The sequence below is a fragment of the Cricetulus griseus genome, chromosome 2 (genome assembly GCF_003668045.3).
Source record: "Cricetulus griseus strain 17A/GY chromosome 2, alternate assembly CriGri-PICRH-1.0, whole genome shotgun sequence".
Lineage (NCBI taxonomy): Eukaryota > Metazoa > Chordata > Mammalia > Rodentia > Cricetidae > Cricetulus > Cricetulus griseus.
Window position 1 is genome coordinate 247,775,948 of NC_048595.1, and position 17,792 is coordinate 247,793,739.

The 17,792-nt window shown below is 42.2% G+C and overlaps 2 protein-coding genes across 2 annotated transcripts in view; both read left to right on the forward strand.

The window, feature by feature from the left end:
• Soga3 (SOGA family member 3) overlaps positions 1–15,468 on the forward strand; it is a 48,018-nt gene extending 32,550 nt beyond the window's left edge. Inside the window, exons 4-6 of the mRNA XM_027398408.2 lie at positions 2,458–2,529; positions 12,785–13,960; positions 15,358–15,468. Of these exons, the coding sequence (XP_027254209.1) occupies positions 2,458–2,529; positions 12,785–13,960; positions 15,358–15,468 (1,359 nt within the window). The remainder of the gene's footprint in view (positions 1–2,457; positions 2,530–12,784; positions 13,961–15,357) is intronic.
• LOC100765007 (elongation factor 1-gamma-like) lies at positions 5,288–6,705 on the forward strand. The gene has a single exon (XM_035440332.1). It carries the CDS (start codon positions 5,303–5,305, stop codon positions 6,341–6,343), a length of 1,041 nt encoding a protein of 346 aa, XP_035296223.1. The 5' UTR covers positions 5,288–5,302; the 3' UTR covers positions 6,344–6,705.
• Positions 15,469–17,792: the final 2,324 nt, after the last annotated feature.

Below are 17,792 nucleotides of genomic sequence, written 5' to 3' on the forward strand. Positions count from 1 at the left end.
ATTCCTGGGTCAAGCAATTAATTGCAGGACCAGTGTAAGGTTTCAGGGTGTTCCACCAATGAGAGGCAGGCCAACAGGAAATTTCTAATATTCTCTGCCAAATGTTCTCACAGCCAGTGGAAAGTACCCCAGTGCTGAGGAATCTCAAATCTAGACAGAGGGGTCTCCCATAAGAACCCAGATCTAACCAAGGCACCTCTGAGTCAGATCCTATGAATTACTTTGTCCTGGCATTTTGGGGTATGTTGCATGTGTGTTCAACTGAAGTGTGCTTAGCCTCCCAGCTACAAGGTTAGACTGTGTCAGGGAATGACAAAGGAAAGAAAGAGAAGACAAGGGCGGAGATGGAGAGTGAAAAGAAATGATTGCCTAAGAGAAACAGGTGGCCCTGCCAGGCTTTCTCAAGCCTGGGGCTGACGAACCTAGGAGAGCCAAGGAGGTTTGTCTATTGGAGGGCCTGAGCAGCTAGTGGCCTCCTATTTCTCATGCAGGTTTTTGGCACCATATGTTAGATCTTTGAGGTGGCTTAAAGTGATGGAAAGCAGAGAAAGAGAGGCATCTGACCTTAGACAGGTGGGACTGTGTTCACTGGCAGACAAGGCAAAGGAACATAATTTCACCAAGGTTGAGAGTGCCTGAGGATTGAAAAAAATGGAAGGGCTAGAGCATGTTTCCTCCTGTAGTCCTCCCCCTTCCAGAGTTACCTTGGCTAGCTGCAAGGGAAGCTTGGAGGTGTAGTCTTTTAGTAGGAAACTATTATTGTGGGAAATTACCAATACGGAGTCAGGTAGAAATATAAGGGTATTTAATAGGGAAAAGCCTTACAGAGCAACCTAGCCAGCTGGTGTGGTAGAGGTCTGTACAGCAAGAAGCAAAGAGAAACCGAAAGCGCAAATGCAGTCACACTACGTCACTCTGACCACGCCCTCACAAGCGTGGTCAGGCACACCTGTAGCCAGCCCCTAAGTAGGCATGGCTACAGCTTCCCCTACAAACTATCATCATATAAACAACCTAGTGCATGGGCTCTAGAACATGGGTTCTCAACCAAGGATCACAGGGTTGCATATTGGATATTTACATTATGATTTACATTATGATTCATGACAGCAGCAAATTTACAGATATGAAGTAGCAATGAAGTAATTTTATGGTTGGAGAAAGGTTGAGAACCACTGCTCCAAAGAATTGCAAGTGAATAGCAACATGTACTACCCATTGACCTGTGTATGTTGAATGTCATTATGAATAACAACAGTTCCAGGCATATATTCCCCCACCATCTTTGCAGATACCGTCCTTTACCACTGGATGGTTTATGAGACATTGACATATGAAGGATTTAATTTCAGTTCTTTGTATTCACATGAGGCTTCCTGTTTGGAGAAGTTGTTTCTGTTTCTGTTGTATCTCTCCACTCCTAGTCTTCTCATTGGCTGTAGAACTTTCTATTTTATATTTACTCATTTGTTCAGAAAATGTTTTCTATCCTCTGCCAAATGGCAAGCATTTTTGTTATGCAGGTGATGATGCATTAAGAAAAAAAATCCATGCTTCCTGGAGCCCAAAACATTGCATTTCCACCATGCACTGTAATTATTAGCTTCTGCTTTCCTTTATCTAACTTGAGCCTCTAGTGGTATGTGTGGTATCTTATTAAACTTTGATTCTGTAGCTCAAAACCTAGTGTCATTTGATAGCTAGTTACACATGGGTAATTAGTATTTACATAGACCCTTCTTAATATATTAAAGTGAGAAATTGAAGTGAATATCAGTGATTATAGAGTGCTGGTCCATGACATGGGCATTTGTTAATATTCTGTGAATTAGTGTTTGCTTGAATTTTAATTTTGACCAGTTGATCAAATATGGGGGACTTTAACTAACTTGGATCCAGACTCCAAGCACCTCTGTTGGAAAAGCCCACATTATTGAGGCTCCCAAGCCACCTTCTCCTTGAGATGGAGAGTTCTCAGCTCAGCACCCACTTCCCACAGCCCATTGAATCACTTGGGATGTGGGGTGAGAGGATGAACTTCTGTAGATTCTACACGAGTCCATTGAAAATGTCTTGACGAGTTTGACACAACAGCCTAATCCACAATAGGAACAACACCTTAATCTCCTCTTCTTTTTCCTCTTAGTGATAAAAGAATGCTAACAGGCGCTTGCCTACATGTGAGTTCTATTGTATGTTGAGTCACAGATCTGTATTCTGTCTAAGTTATTTTTCTGCATTTCACAGTAAATGGCTAATTGCTAGCTACATTCTACTGTGATTTACATCTCTGTTTCCAGGAAAATTATATCTAAATCTGTCTGTCTCAGGAATTCTTCCTTCTTTGGAACTCTTTTTATTTGTCTTAGTTTTATCATATGAGAATAGCACACTTGCAAACAACTGAGTTAAACCCTATTAGTTTACCAAACTAATCTTATTCTTGTTTTGTTTCAGTCATCCTTAAAAAGAAGAGGAAGTAAAGATTTGCCAAAATCTGAAAAGAAGGCTCAACAGACACCCACAGAGGTATGTCAAAATTAAAATATAAAATGCTTATCAAGCACCCACAAATGTACATGTTAATAAGCTACATATATAAATAGACCTAATAGGCTTATGTGAATCCTATCAATTATGTATATCAACTATGTAGCTGTAGACACAGGTGGTAAAATGTTGGAGTAATTGCTGATAAAGCTAGTACTAACTAATATGAGCTTTTACATGGTAAGCCCACAGCAACACATCCTTAGTGCTTTTGCATGGCTTTATTTGAAAACTGTGCCAGAGTGCTAATTTCTTTCTTTCATAATTAATGAACTCAGTGGAATGACTGTTCCTACAGCATCTGCAGAATAAAGAATGCTGTGGGAAGAGATGACCGAAGGGTCAGAGAGGCTAATGATGATGATGATGTCATTCTTGGTACCAGTGACTAGGGAGACAAAAGGAAGCAAAGAAAGCATTAAACATAAATTTGACATGGGCTAAAGACCATTGGAATGAGAGAATAGTGGACAAAAGATAAACTAGTACTGATACAGTCTAGGTCTCTTGATCTATTTGTTTTCTCTGCCAGTTAAACAATTAAAGGGCAGGAAAAATCTAAAATGCAGCAGGTGGCAGTGAAGATGTGTCAAGCACCACCAACAGAACTGGTATTTGAAGAAAGGTGTTTACTGAGGGATTGGGGAAACACACACATGCAGCAGACACATAGAGAGCAGGACCCTCTGCAAAGCAGAGAGGGGACTTGGACAGATGAAAAATCCAGTTTCTTCTTGTGGCCTGGAGTTTTAAAGTCTCTGAAGAACTTTTCCCTCCTGATTTTAGGTTGTCAATTAGCCCACAACTGTTGTGTAATAAGTCCTGATCTGGCCATGTGCTTTTTGAGTCAATCCATCAGTATGGGGTCTGCTGGTGGAAGACAAAAGCCAATATTTTGTCTCTCACCATATATGATTTTGTGCAACTTTGTCTTTTTCAGTCTATTCCTTGTACTTTCTGCCTGCAGCAGATTGGCCCTATTCAGTGAGAAATAATATTAAGTGGAAATTGAGAGTATTCACTTTCAAGTCAAGTTACCTATATTGAAACCTCTGTTACATGCTGTCTACATGTCCTACTCATTCTTTCTTAGACTCTGATTCTCTCTCTCTCTCTCTCTCTCTCTCTCTCTGTGTGTGTGTGTGTGTGTGTGTGTGTGTGTGTTTGTGTGTGTGTGTGTATGTGTGTGTATACATAAATACATATCTCAGATCTTAGTTGAGAGTTACTGAGCACTTACATAAGTAAATATATATAATTGGTTAAAATGAAAATTGGCTTTCAAAGTTAGTCTTTCAGATCAAAGTCAGGCTCCGTGTGTATCTTGCTGGCCATTTGCTGTGTTTCCTTCCTCATACATCATCTTTACCTTACTATGTGTGAGTCCTTTACATGGACTGAAATCACAACTTGTTTCCCACCTCAGAATTCTCAGTTTTCTTGCATTCTTTTTACATAGAAAAGTGGAGCATATATTTTACCACTCTACTTTGGATGGAACAAATTTCTGTGAATCTTTTTTTTAATAATTATGTATGGTATTTTATGTTTAATTTTAAATGCATCCTTTAAGTAGATTATAAGACAAGAGACAAAGCACGTTGGCATGCAGAGTCTTTCACTCTTGAAGTTGCATAAGCTAGAACACTGTGTATCTTGAAAAGACTTAGCTTCTATTAAGTAAATGAGTTTCTGAGCCCACCTCCTCTTACTACATCTCCTTTAACATGACTTAGTCACATGTCGGATATTTCCAAGCCTTAAATGTTTTTTTATTCCTTTGGGTAGGAGAGCTGATGTGCATACAAATCAGGGATGCTTCTATCTTTGCTTTGCTTGACACAGCGAAGTGCTAAATTGTTCTCTTCCACTCTGTGGTTTGTATCACACCCACTGTTGTGCTAACTAGATTAAACTCTGCCATATGTCAGTAGAACAAAGGGTTTTCTGTAATAGAAAATAAAGTTTTCTACCACAGAGGTGACTTCCCAGATACCAAATCTCAGCAAAGTGCACTTTCCAATAAAATTTAGCCTATGTGAAAGCACATTTGATATTGACTAGTCAGATACCATCTCTGATTGTTGGCCTACTGTGTAGCAATTCTTTCTCTGTCTCACCAGCTCCCAAGTAATGATGCAGAGACTTCTTATTAATTATGAAAGCTCAGTCTATAGCTTAGTCTTGTTTCTAACTAGCTCTTATAACTTAAATTAATCCATTTCTATTAATCTATGTTCTGACATGTGGGTCATGACTGTTACTTCTCCTCTTGCAGAATTTGTTTGCTTTTCATCTCCTGGTGTCTCTGCCTTTCTTCTTCCCAGTGTTCTCTCTGTCCCTGGAAACCCTGCCTATACTCCCTTCACAGCTATTGGCCGGCCATTCAGCTCTTAATTACATCAATCATAGCAATACACCTTCACATAGTGTACAAGTATCTCACATTTCCCGCTTTCTGTCTAAATAAAAAGGAAAGGTTTTAAGTCTAACATATTAAAACTATATACAATAAGAACAATTATCAGATAAGAATTACATTCACGCTGGATGGTGGTGGCACACGCCTTTAGTCCCAGCACTTGGGAGGCAGAGGCAGCTGGATCTCTGTGAGTTCGAGACCAGCCTAGTCTACAAGAGCTAGTTCCAGGACAGCCTCCAAAGCCACAGAGAAACCCTGTCTCAAAACAAAACAAAACAAAACAAACAAACAAAAAAGAATTACATTACGCCCTTTCTCTGCGGAATCACCATGGCGGCTGGGACCCTGTACACATATCCTGAAAACTGGAGAACCTTCAAGACCCTCATCGCTGCTCAGTACAGCGGGGCTCAGGTCCGCGTGCTCTCCGCACCACCCCACTTCCACTTTGGCCAAACCAACCGCACCCCTGAATTTCTCAGAAAATTACCTGCTGGCAAGGTCCCAGCATTTGAGGGGGACGACGGATTCTGTGTGTTTGAGAGCAATGCCATTGCCTATTACGTAATCAATGAGGACCTTCGTGGAAGTACTCCAGAGGCAGCAGCTCAGGTGGTGCAGTGGGTGAGCTTTGCTGACAGTGACATCGTTCCTCCAGCCAGTACCTGGGTGTTCCCCACCTTGGGCATCATGCACCACAACAAACAGGCCACTAAAAATGCAAAAGAGGACGTGAAGCAAATCCTGGGGCTGCTGGATACTCATTTGAAGACAAGGACTTTTTTGGTGGGTGGGCGAGTGACTCTGGCTGATATCACAGTTGTCTGCACCCTTCTGTGGCCCTACAAGCAGGTCTTAGAGCCTTCTTTTCATCAGGCCTTCCCCAATACCAACCGATGGTTCCTTACCTGCATTAACCAGCCCCAGTTCAGGGCGGTCTTGGGGGAGGTGAAGCTGTGTGAGAAGATGGCCCAGTTTGATGCTAAAAAGTTTGCAGAGAGCCAGCCTAAAAAAGAGACTCCAAGGAAAGAAAAGGGTTCACGAGAAGAGAAACAGAAGCCCCAGGCTGAGCGGAAAGAAGAAAAAAAGGCAGCTGCCCCAGCTCCTGAGGAGGAGATGGACGAGTGTGAGCAGGCACTCGCTGCTGAGCACAAGGCCAAGGACCCCTTTGCTCACCTACCCAAGAGTACCTTCGTGTTGGATGAGTTTAAGTGGAAGTACTCCAATGAGGACACACTGTCTGTGGCGATGCCATATTTTTGGGAGCACTTTGATAAGGATGGCTGGTCGCTGTGGTATGCTGAGTACCGCTTCCCTGAAGAGCTCATTCAGACCTTCATGAGTTGCAACCTCATCACTGGGATGTTCTAGCGATTGGACAAACTGAGGAAGAATGCCTTTGCTAGTGTCATCCTCTTTGGAACCAACAATAGCAGCTCCATTTCTGGCGTTTGGGTCTTCCAAGGCCAAGAGCTTGCTTTTCCGCTGAGTCCAGATTGGCAGGTGGACTACGAGTCGTATATGTGGCGGAAACTAGATCCTGGTAGCGAGGAGACCCGGACCTTGGTTCGAGAATACTTTTCCTGGGAGGGGGCCTTCCAGCATGTGGGCAAAAACTTCAATCAAGGCAAGATCTTCAAGTGAACATGTCTTGCCATCGCCTAGCTGCCTGCACCTACCCTACAAGGGAGATGGGGGTCATTAAAGGAAACTGAACATTGAAAAAAAAAGAATTACATTACATTCACAATGTCCAGTCAATTTGCATTTGGCAAATTCAGAAAAAAAAACTTTGTTATTTATCCTGTCTTGGTGAGTTCAAAGTTTTGTACATAGTTTCCTATCCTACACTTGTATTACCAACCCAGAACTATCTTTTTAAACCTCAAAACATTTTCTTAGATAAGTAACTTAAGCTTTTATATCTCTCAAGCTTATACACCTTACACCTCTTTTGTGAGTTTCTTTTTTTGAATTTTGTAGCAAGGAAAACTGTAACTATATCTCATCTTTAACCCCATCAGAGATCTGAGAAGGATATATTATTATCTGAGTAAACAGGAAGTGCAGAGCAAGCGGCTTCTAAAACTATAGAAATGATAGAGATAGCTGACTGCCTGGAAAGCCACCCAAGATTCCTCTGGAACATCTCCAGCCCTAGAATATCTGAAAGACTTTTCTGTGAAGCAGGAATTTATTATTGTCCTACCTTGTCTGGCAAAGTTTGGCCATCACTTTCTTTTGTCCAGTTTGGATAGTCTACGATCAGCATTCAAGATAAGGGCAGTTCCTTGCCCAGATGACTAGTTTTGACACAAGAAAAGCAAAGTCCATATGGAGGTTCTTTGATGCCCATAATCTTTTCTGAAGTTAATTAGTGCTGCCAGGAGTAGACGTGTTTCACTGACATGAAAAGCCTTACATTATTAAAACATTTTAAATTACATATTCTGTAGGTCTCTAAAGGGATTGATGACCATCTGTGTATCTAAACTGTATCTCTGTTTAATCTTGAAAACATTCCTAACGTAAGTGCAAGTTTGATTATTATAGATGACTAACTACTAACCTGTTCTTTTAATCATACATTATATTTTTAAATGGGCTGCAAAGGTACAATACTTTAAATAAGATTAGAAACACACACACACACACACACACACACACACACACACACACACACACACACACATATATATATATGACAAAATAACCTTAAATTTTTATCAATATATAAAAATTCATACCAATGTAAAATATTTCAGATTAATGGTTGTTTTTAGTTTAAATCAAATTTAATAATCTACCCTTTTATCCTATCATTCTTATATCCCCCCTTTTCTTTTCAGAACAAGATCCTAGAATTTAATCTCCTTGTTTTATCTTCCTACCAATAACAACTTGTAATCAACCCACTTAAATAATGATAAACTTCCCCCGAACAACCAAAAACCACCCATCCCACCTCTTGCAAATGTGTGCATCATGTTTTTACTTTGGGAGCAACAGCATCTTCAGGGGACCCTGAGCAAGTTTAGATAATGGCGAAGTCCTGGGGAAACTAGTTGTAACCTTTGTTGTCCAGTCTCTGTGTGATGGGAAAGTATAGAGCTTATCTGAAGTCCTGGCTAGAGGAGTCTGTGAAGCTGGACCATATTGGCTAGCAGCTTTGAAATTGTTCTGGATGCAGAATTTTGAAAAAAGTGTAACAGAGACATTCTAAGAGGATGGATCACCTGGGCTACTTGTTTTTACTGGTGTCAGGTCCCTTTTTTTCTGAAAACACATAAACTTTTAAAGGTAACATATATCTGTATTAACACAAGTATGGAAGGTGTGACTTGCAAAAATCAGCCTAAGATTTTCTGTTTTATGTTTGAGCAGGTAAGACTTATCTGTCAATTCTATAAATCTGTTTGGACTTATAACCAAACCTCTATCCATGCCATATGAAGTGATGGCATGTAATAATAAGTCATGGGGACTCTGTAGCCAACAAGATTTATCATGACTCAACTAGTCTCAGAGCTCTCCCCATACTAGAAGGATCAGCATATATGTCACCTGTCTTATACTTTCTTTGCCTTATTTCTTTATGTCTTTAGTCAAGATTTTTAGTAGGTCATTCCAGATCAAATCTTGTCTCTACTAATTTTGAAGGAAATCACTACTTTCCATTTCCTGTGGAAACAAAAGCAAAGCCTTTCCCCCAAAGCAACATATTTTCCATTCTGAACTTCCATTCTGAAACCAAGACATCCCTAAAGTATATAGGCTTGTTTAATTCAGCAGTCCCTTTTATAATTCAATGTCTCTCAGCAGCTGTCATTACCAAAGCACCACATAAGGTCCAAAATCCCGTGTTATAATCTTTCTTATCTTTACATGGCTCATTTTTAAAAATATTACTTTACTCTTTTTTAGAAGACATTATTTTTAAACTATTTTTCTATGACTGTCTATATCCATTCCCTTTTCTTTTTTCAGTACCTAATCACCTTTTAAAGCATACTGTAATCCGTTCAGAGGTTTTCTCAACCTGGACCATGCTTTACTAAGCAACTATTGCATTTTTTGACCGTGTGAGCCAAACCTTAAACCTGCCATGCTGTTCTGCACATGGCACTATGGGGCAAGCAGCAGGGAGCTACATCTCTGCACTCTGTGGTCCACCTGAGAGACTGCAGGACTCGAAGCCACACCTGGCTACAGGTTTGTGTGTTTGGAACCTTTCTTTTTAAAGCTTTCTCAGGTCCTATATGGAAATACATGCCCCGACACTGGGTGCCATATTTAATGAGTTTCTTCTGCCCCACTTGCTCTCATATAATGACACAGGGGCTTCTTATTAATTATGAAAGCTTGGCCTATACCTTAGGCTTGCTCCTAACTAGCTCTTATACTTAAGTTAACCATTTAATATTAATCTATGCTCTGCCATGTGGCTTGTGGCTATTACCTCTCCTCTTGCTCTGTGTCTCTTGGCATTTCCAACTTTCTTCTTTCCAGAGTCTTCTCTGTCCCTGGAAGTCCTGCCTATACCTTCTACCTAGCTGTTGGACATTCAGTTGTTTCTTACAACAATCACAGCAACACATCTTCACACAGTGTACAAATATCCTACAACACTACATGACCTGCCAAAGCTTTGAGCTTTTCTTGTCCCTGTGCCTTTCTTTTCCCCTCTGGTTTCGTTGCCTCCATAACTGTTTCAATAGCTTTGGTTATTGAATTAAGACATCTTGTCCTTATATCCTATGATCAAATATGAGATTTTTTTAGGTCTTAGAGTATAAATGTTCATGATCTCAGCCCTGATATTCCACATGGCCACTGGTAGATGTTTATACAGTCTCTGTTCAATGCTGTTCTACAAAGACAGCATTTATGGATTTATGGATTTATAATGTTGTCTTTGTAATACATAAATCCATATTTGTCACACAGAATTCATTCCTCTTTGTTCTTTCTGTACCTGAAGTCATCAATAGAATCCACCAAAAAGACCCTAAAGTTCAGAACTGCAGAGTTATTTTTTTCATCTTCGGCTGCTGTGGTCTTAAATACTGTAAGATGCCCTTGATCTCAAGAACCTCTTGCAAAGCTGCTTCTCAGTCTTCTTGTGGACTGGATTCTCCCATGGAAGCTTTCTGTAATGTATCTTTTCAGCCTCCACTCTGTGCATTACTGAAATATGTTGCACTTCAGCCCTCTGTGATCCCCCTCAGTGCTCATGCATGGTTTCTCAAGGAGAATAGAGGGCAACACATCCTAGTTTTTCAACTTTACCCACTGCCCTAGTTTCCTTATTTGCACTTCTATTCTAGAAACAGCTCAAAAAATGTCACTTTTGCAATCAGCCTGAATATAGATTCTGCTCTGCTGCCTGCTAACCTGTGCTCTGCCATGATAAACCTTCTCATCTATAAAGAGGTGAAATTTCCAGATTCTCTGGTGGCTTGTGTGAGCCCATAGAGGCAGAAGGAGTGTGGGGTTCAGCCTCTGCATTGCAGGCAGCTCTCCGACCCTTCCTTCTCTCATTAGGAGTTAGGAGGGCAAAAGATCTACACCTTTTGACCATTGCTTCCAGAACCTCTCTACCAGAAACCCATCCCCCCTAGTTCTTTATCAGAGTGCATCTCAAAAACCGTGTCTCAGAAGTCTAAGTAAAGAAGGGTTGTTTCTTTCAATCTTTAAAAGAAGGATTAAGGATGTTGCTGGTTGGCAGAATATTTGCATAGCATTGTTAGGCCCTGGATTCCACAGAATATACTGTTTTTAACTACCTATCACCTATCATCTATCTATCTATATCTGCCTATCTGGTTATTTACTAATAGAGCTGTTCATATAAATAAGGACACCAAAGTGAATTTTGAGAAATGATCTTCGGAAAGATATTATTGAACACTGTATTAGTTACCTTTGCATTGCTCTGATAAGATATCATGACCAAGGAAACTTACACAAGAAAGCATTTAACTGAGCTTTCAGTTTTAGAAGGTTAGAGTTCATGATAGCAGGACAAATCAGGCACAGTTGTGAGCTCACATCTTGGTCCACAAACAGAAGGCAGAGGGAGTACAGTGGTGATGCCCTGAGACTTTTGAAACCCCCAAACTATCTCTTGGTAACACAGATCTTCTAACAAGGCTCCACCTCTTAATCCTTCCCAAATAATTCTATCCCTGGTGACCACGTATTCAGACTTGTGAGCCTATGGGCCCATCCTTCAAACCACTACAGACATAATAAGAACTTCTATGAATGTTCTTAAGAGAGGGGTCTATTTCTTTGTTAGTATTTCAGTTTAGTTGATGATTAGGCTTTGGAGGCCAGAGTAAGAATGCATGAGAGGATTCACCAGAATTATGACTTAACAGGCACAGTAATCTCTATCCATTTTAGCAGATGACAGGGCATCTTATTTCAAAAACCATGCAGAGTGCCTACCAGTTTCACCGCTCATTGATCATTTTGTGTGAGACTTTTCCTTTTGTGTGGGCTTTGAAACAAACTTCCTTCAAATAGCAATAGATGGAAGATTGTTTTCTGACAACATAAGATGGAAGCCATAGACAAGATTTCTTCTCTCCCACTGTGTAGCCTTGAGCCAGCCACCCAACACCTTTAACCCAGGGAGAATATCAAGAAGGAATGTAAAATTGATTCCTAATTGTACGTTCATTCTGACTATTAAATCAAGTCTTTTTTGTAAAGAGCTGAAGAGCATCTGGTTCACACACATGTTCAATAAATGGCAGTGAGTGAGTGTAAAGTTACTCCATGTTCCTTAGGGCAAACAGATTTTACATTTAGGGCAGTTTGTGTGTGGGGAGGGGGTTCAAAATAAAAAGAACATTGGTGAGAGGACTGTGAAATGCTTGGCAGCAGTTAGTGGGGTGAGCAGTTAGTGGGGCAGCAGTTGTTTGTGTTTTAAGAAACAATGCTTGCCTGAAGATCAGAGTGCAGAGCTAGCCACACTAGTTAGCCATTAAAAGTGGTGGCTCACACTTTTAATCCCAGCACTCAAGAAAGAGGCAGATGGATCCCTGTTAGTTCAAGGCCACCCTGGGCTACACAGAATGGATCTGGTCTAAAAGAGAAACAGAGCCTAAACGGTGGTGGTTTACAAATTTAATCTCAGTAATTGGGAGTCACATGCCTTTAATCCCACCATTAGGGAGGAGACAGGAAGGGATGTGGCTGGATAGAGAGAGCAGGTGGAAACAGGATCTCAGAGATTCAGTCCGAGGTTTCGTAGAGACAGGATTGCCTATTTGGTTTGAGGATTCTCTGGAGTTAAGAAGTCTCTCTAGTGGCTGGCTCCTTTACTTCTCTGATCTTCAAGCAAGCTTCATTGTTAGATCACAAACAAAATATCACAAGCACATATAACAGTCCCTGAATAGTGGCGAGCAAGCTTTCCCACTTTTCCTATTCTCCTTTCATTTGGTTTCTAGAACACACTACCTTAATTTTTTTCAAGACAGGGTTTCTCTATGTAGCTTTGGAACCTGTCCTGCAACTCGCGATGTAGACCAGGCTGGCCTCCAACTCAGAGATCCACCTGCCTCTGCCTCCCGAGTGCTGGGATTAAAGGGGTGCACCACAACTGCCCAGCTATACTACCTTAATTTCTAAGTGGACAAAGATGTAAGTGATGTGGAGAAAACACACACCTCTATTTGTGACATTAAGTGCTAATTTCTAAGAAAAGAAATTATTTTTGCAGATGTCCTTTCTCGGTTGTTTTCTCTATTTGCCAAGAAATGACCTCCTGTCTTCTCCCCCCACTTTTCCCCTAATGAGGAGGACAATGAGGATTTGAAGTGCCAGCTGCAGTTCGTTAAGGAAGAGGCTGCCCTGATGAGGAAGAAAATGGCCAAGATTGATAAAGAAAAGGACAGATTTGAGCATGAACTTCAGAAGTACAGATCCTTCTATGGAGATCTGGACAGTCCTTTACCCAAAGGAGAAGCTGGGGGGCCTCCCAGCACCAGGGAGGCAGAGCTCAAGCTGCGGCTGCGGCTGGTGGAGGAAGAGGCCAACATCCTGGGCAGGAAAATAGTGGAACTCGAGGTAGAGAACCGAGGCCTGAAGGCAGAACTGGACGACCTGAGGGGCGATGACTTCAATGGCTCGGCCAATCCCCTCATGAGGGAGCAGAGCGAGTCCTTGTCCGAGCTGCGACAGCACCTGCAGCTAGTGGAAGATGAGACCGAGTTGCTGCGAAGGAACGTGGCAGACCTGGAGGAGCAGAACAAGCGCATCACTGCGGAGCTGAACAAGTACAAGTACAAGTCCAGCGGCCACGACAGCTCCAGGCACCACGACAGTGCCAAGACCGAGGCCCTTCAGGAGGAGCTGAAGGCAGCTCGCCTGCAGATAAACGAGCTGAGCGGCAAGGTCATGCAGCTGCAGTACGAGAACCGCGTGCTCATGTCCAACATGCAGCGCTACGACCTGGCCTCACATCTAGGTATCCGTGGCAGCCCCCGCGACAGCGACGCCGAGAGCGACGCGGGCAAGAAGGAAAGCGATGATGACTCCCGGCCTCCCCATCGCAAGCGCGAAGGGCCTATTGGCGGTGAGAGCGACTCGGAGGAGGTGCGGAACATCCGCTCCCTCACTCCCACCCGCTCCTTCTACCCCGCGCCCGGGCCCTGGCCCAAGAGTTTCTCCGATCGACAGCAGATGAAGGACATCCGCTCCGAGGCCGAGCGCCTGGGAAAGACCATCGATCGGCTCATCGCAGACACGAGCACCATCATCACTGAGGCGCGCATCTACGTGGCCAATGGGGACCTGTTCGGACTCATGGACGAGGAGGACGACGGCAGCCGCATCCGCGAGCACGAGCTGCTCTACCGCATCAACGCGCAGATGAAGGCTTTCCGCAAGGAGCTGCAGACCTTCATCGACCGCCTGGAAGTACCCAAGTCTGCAGATGACCGCGGCGCCGAGGAGCCCATATCCGTGAGTCAGGTACAGTTCTGCCTTTTGCGAGCCTTGGCGATGGCCTATGGAGCTGCGGTCCCTTGTAGGGCGTCTTCAACCCCGACTTCACATCTCACTTTAGGGAAGCTCCATCTCATAGCCTTGCTGGGCTTTAAAGCCCTGAAAGGCCCCTGTATTTTCGCAGTGTGTTCCACCAGGCAGGGGTTCCTGAAACCTGATAGATCACTAACAATTATTCCTTCCTGATCTATTTGAAGGGGAAATTTAACACTGACACAATCGGGTTTTGCATAATGACTGACGATTTTTAATGCACATTATCATCTTAAAAGGTCAATTTTTCAGTATTTCCCTACCAAGTTGGCCGGCATAAAGGTCCTCAATAGGAAACCTCAAGTGTTTGAGGTTTGTGAGCAAGGTCCAAAATGAGTTTAAGATCATAAAAAAAATGACTAAATAACCCGGGGGGAAGTGGTGCACCCCTCAAATCCCAGGACTTGGGAGAAGTAGAAGCAGGTGGCTCTCTGTGGTTATAGGCCCCCAAGGCTGCAGAGTGATATCCTGTCTAATTTTTTCCCCGAATTAAACAAGATTATTCGATACAAGCTACCCCTCTACCTAAGTTGAAGTAACACAGTGGTTAGTTCTAGTTAGAACACCCTTAGTCCAATAGTGGAGACCCACAGTGAGAAGTTTGTAGCATAGCTTTAAGGCAATATTAATTCAAAGAAATAATAATAAGTATTCCAGCACAGGGGAAAGCAGCATTTCCCTGCTGACTTGTAGAGGCATACCGGATGAATGGGACTCAACAGCCTTGGCCAGGTATGGTGGCCACTGAAAGATCAAGGCCACGTTAATCACATAAGAGATCTTTATGGAACCAAGCAGGCAGTACCATCCCTTGCAGCAGCCTGATGTCCCGTGTCCATTGGAGAACCCACCGAAGTACAACAGCATGCATGGCTTTGAACACACTCGAGACACGGGTGTTTAAAACCCAGTTTATGCGCAGTCGCATGACATTAGATTACTTGCCTGTTGACCACAGCCCCATCGCTTATCTTGCATGTTGCAATGCTTTGCTGTGGCGGGGGAAACTATGATGGAACCCATTGGCTTTCACAATGTTAAATGCTACTCTTTTCTATTTAGTATGTTATGGTACCAGCTTTGGTTTTCATTTTGCAGGTTTTTGAATACCCAGCATGTGGTGTTTTCAGCTACACTCTTGGGGGGAGGTAGATATTTATCAGAGTGAGAAAAAGTGCTGTTTATAAAGAAGTATTTTAAGAATTTGAAATACAGGTCTAATTGGGGGAGTATCTGTATTTGAGTCAGTGCTTTCGTAAGTTGATACAAATGTAAGGTTTAAGATGATTACTAATTAACGCTTCTCCTTGTCTCTCCATTTGCCTTCCCAGATGTTCCAGCCTATCATTTTACTTATTCTCATCCTCGTATTATTTTCGTCACTTTCTTACACAACAATATTTAAACTTGTCTTCCTTTTTACACTGTTTTTTGTACTGTAAATTCTTCATCATTTACCATTTGTTGTAGTGTTTTCAGTTGTTTTATTTTGTCCACCCTTCGAGACAAGACATACAAGAAGTATCATTTCTGTAGTAACCGATGCTGTAAAAACACTGAAGACTGCATAGCTCTGTAAAAAGACACAACTCATCTTACACTGTCAAATTCAATAGAAAACCCCAACAACCAAAAGATTTCAGGTAAGGAAAACAAAACATAGCAGATGTTTTTGTAAATCATATTTTTGCCTCATATATATATATATGTATAAATATATTTATCTTTTAATTCCTAATTGACAGGTCAACTCTAAAACATGGACTAAATATCATAATTAACTTCTAGGAATTGAGTGTTAATTCAATCCTCGAAATATTTAAGTTGGTTGCATTTTCAAAAGTCATCTAGAGGCATTAAGTATAAGTAAATGTAGATGTTTTATAAATTATCTCATATAGCTTACATAGATTTATGAGTACAGTGTTATTTGTGTTAGACCAAAAAGAAAATGTCAGTGTTCAATAAATATCTGTTCAAAAATATGCTAAATGATGAAATGTCACTCTCCTGGAAAGTAAATAATATGTTCTGAAACTGACGTGTTTTGTCTTCAGAGACGTATTTTGGAATCAGTCTAAGTGATCTTTTAGTTCAATTAGAAACTAAATATCCCCCCTCCCCATTTAATTTATCTGTTTTCATTATATCAGCTATCTCTCCATTTATGTATTATATATGAATCTATGTATTGTTGGCCTTGTTGTTGGGAGTCCCTTCTTTTCTATGATAAACTACCACACAGGACTGCCTTCACAGAAGAAAATATGCTAGCAATATAGCACCAGGAACCACGTAAGAAGGGAAGTAAACACAGTATCTAGAATTTCCTTGAGTTACAATACAAACCTGGAAGCATAGTTTCAGTGGAGCTACTCTGTAAACCTAAATTTACTTTGGTGACCCCTAGCATTCCTGTCTTGTTGTCTATACCTAAAGTCACCTGGGTGGATTCTACATATCAAATATTCTATTCTGCCCATCTCATTGCTAGTTTACCCACTGGGATCCTACAATACATGGAAATTCCAGCACTGGACCCAAGTGTGGTGGTACATACTTGTGACCTCAATACTGGGGAAGCTAAGACAAGAGGTTTGTGAGTTCAAGGTCAGACTGAACTATATAGTCAGACCTCAGAATAAGAAAACTCATATTGTCATTTCACATATATGTCAGTGGATGTGAAAATCTGTGATAAAATGAAGTCTCTTGACCCAGGGAAAAGATCCCATGGGGAAGTTTTCCAGTTAAAGATGTGCAGGCAGCCCTTTGGGATCCCAGGAACTTAATCTGCAGAAGAATGTTTTCCCCCACTGCTCCATTTCTCCTTAAATGTTACATTTAGGAAAATTTTGCTAGGGAAATGGTTCAGTGGGTAAGAGAATTTGCTCCACAAACATGAGGACCCAAGATCAAACCCCATAACCCACATAAAAAGCTGTGCATGGGGAGTGGAGATGGGGCAACAGGAGGAAAGTGATAGAGGAGGGCATTCAACAGCTTCCTTTGGCCTCTACTTGGCCTGTTGCTGCATGCTCACATGCATCCAGCACTACCGTCACCACATACATACCACACACACACCACCACATACCACACACACACCACCACATACCACACACACACCACCACATTCACATACCACACACACACCACCACCACATACCACACACAACACCACCACATACCACACACACCACCACCACATACCACACACACACCACCACATTCACATACCACACACACACCACCACATTCACATACCACACACACACCACCACATTCACATACCACACACACCACCCCCACATACCACACACACCACCACCACATACCACACACACACCACCACCACATACCATACACACACCACCACCACATACCACACACACCACCACCACCACATACCACACACACCACCACATACCACATACCACACACACACACCACATACCACATACCACACACACCACCACATACCACACACACACACCACCACCACATACCACACACACACACACAAACCACCACATACCACACACACACCACCACCACATACCACACACACCACCCCCACATACCACACACACCACCCCCACATACCACACACACACACCACCGCCACATACCACACACACACCAACACCACATACCACACACACACCACCACATACCACACACACACCACCACATACCACACACACACACACCACCACCACGAATCACACACACACACACACACCACCACATACCACACACACAC

Bases quoted from the DNA above. Each gene is read 5' to 3' on its own strand.
- LOC100765007 (XM_035440332.1), top strand. From the start codon at position 5,303: ATGGCGGCTGGGACCCTGTACACATATCCTGAAAACTGGAGAACCTTC.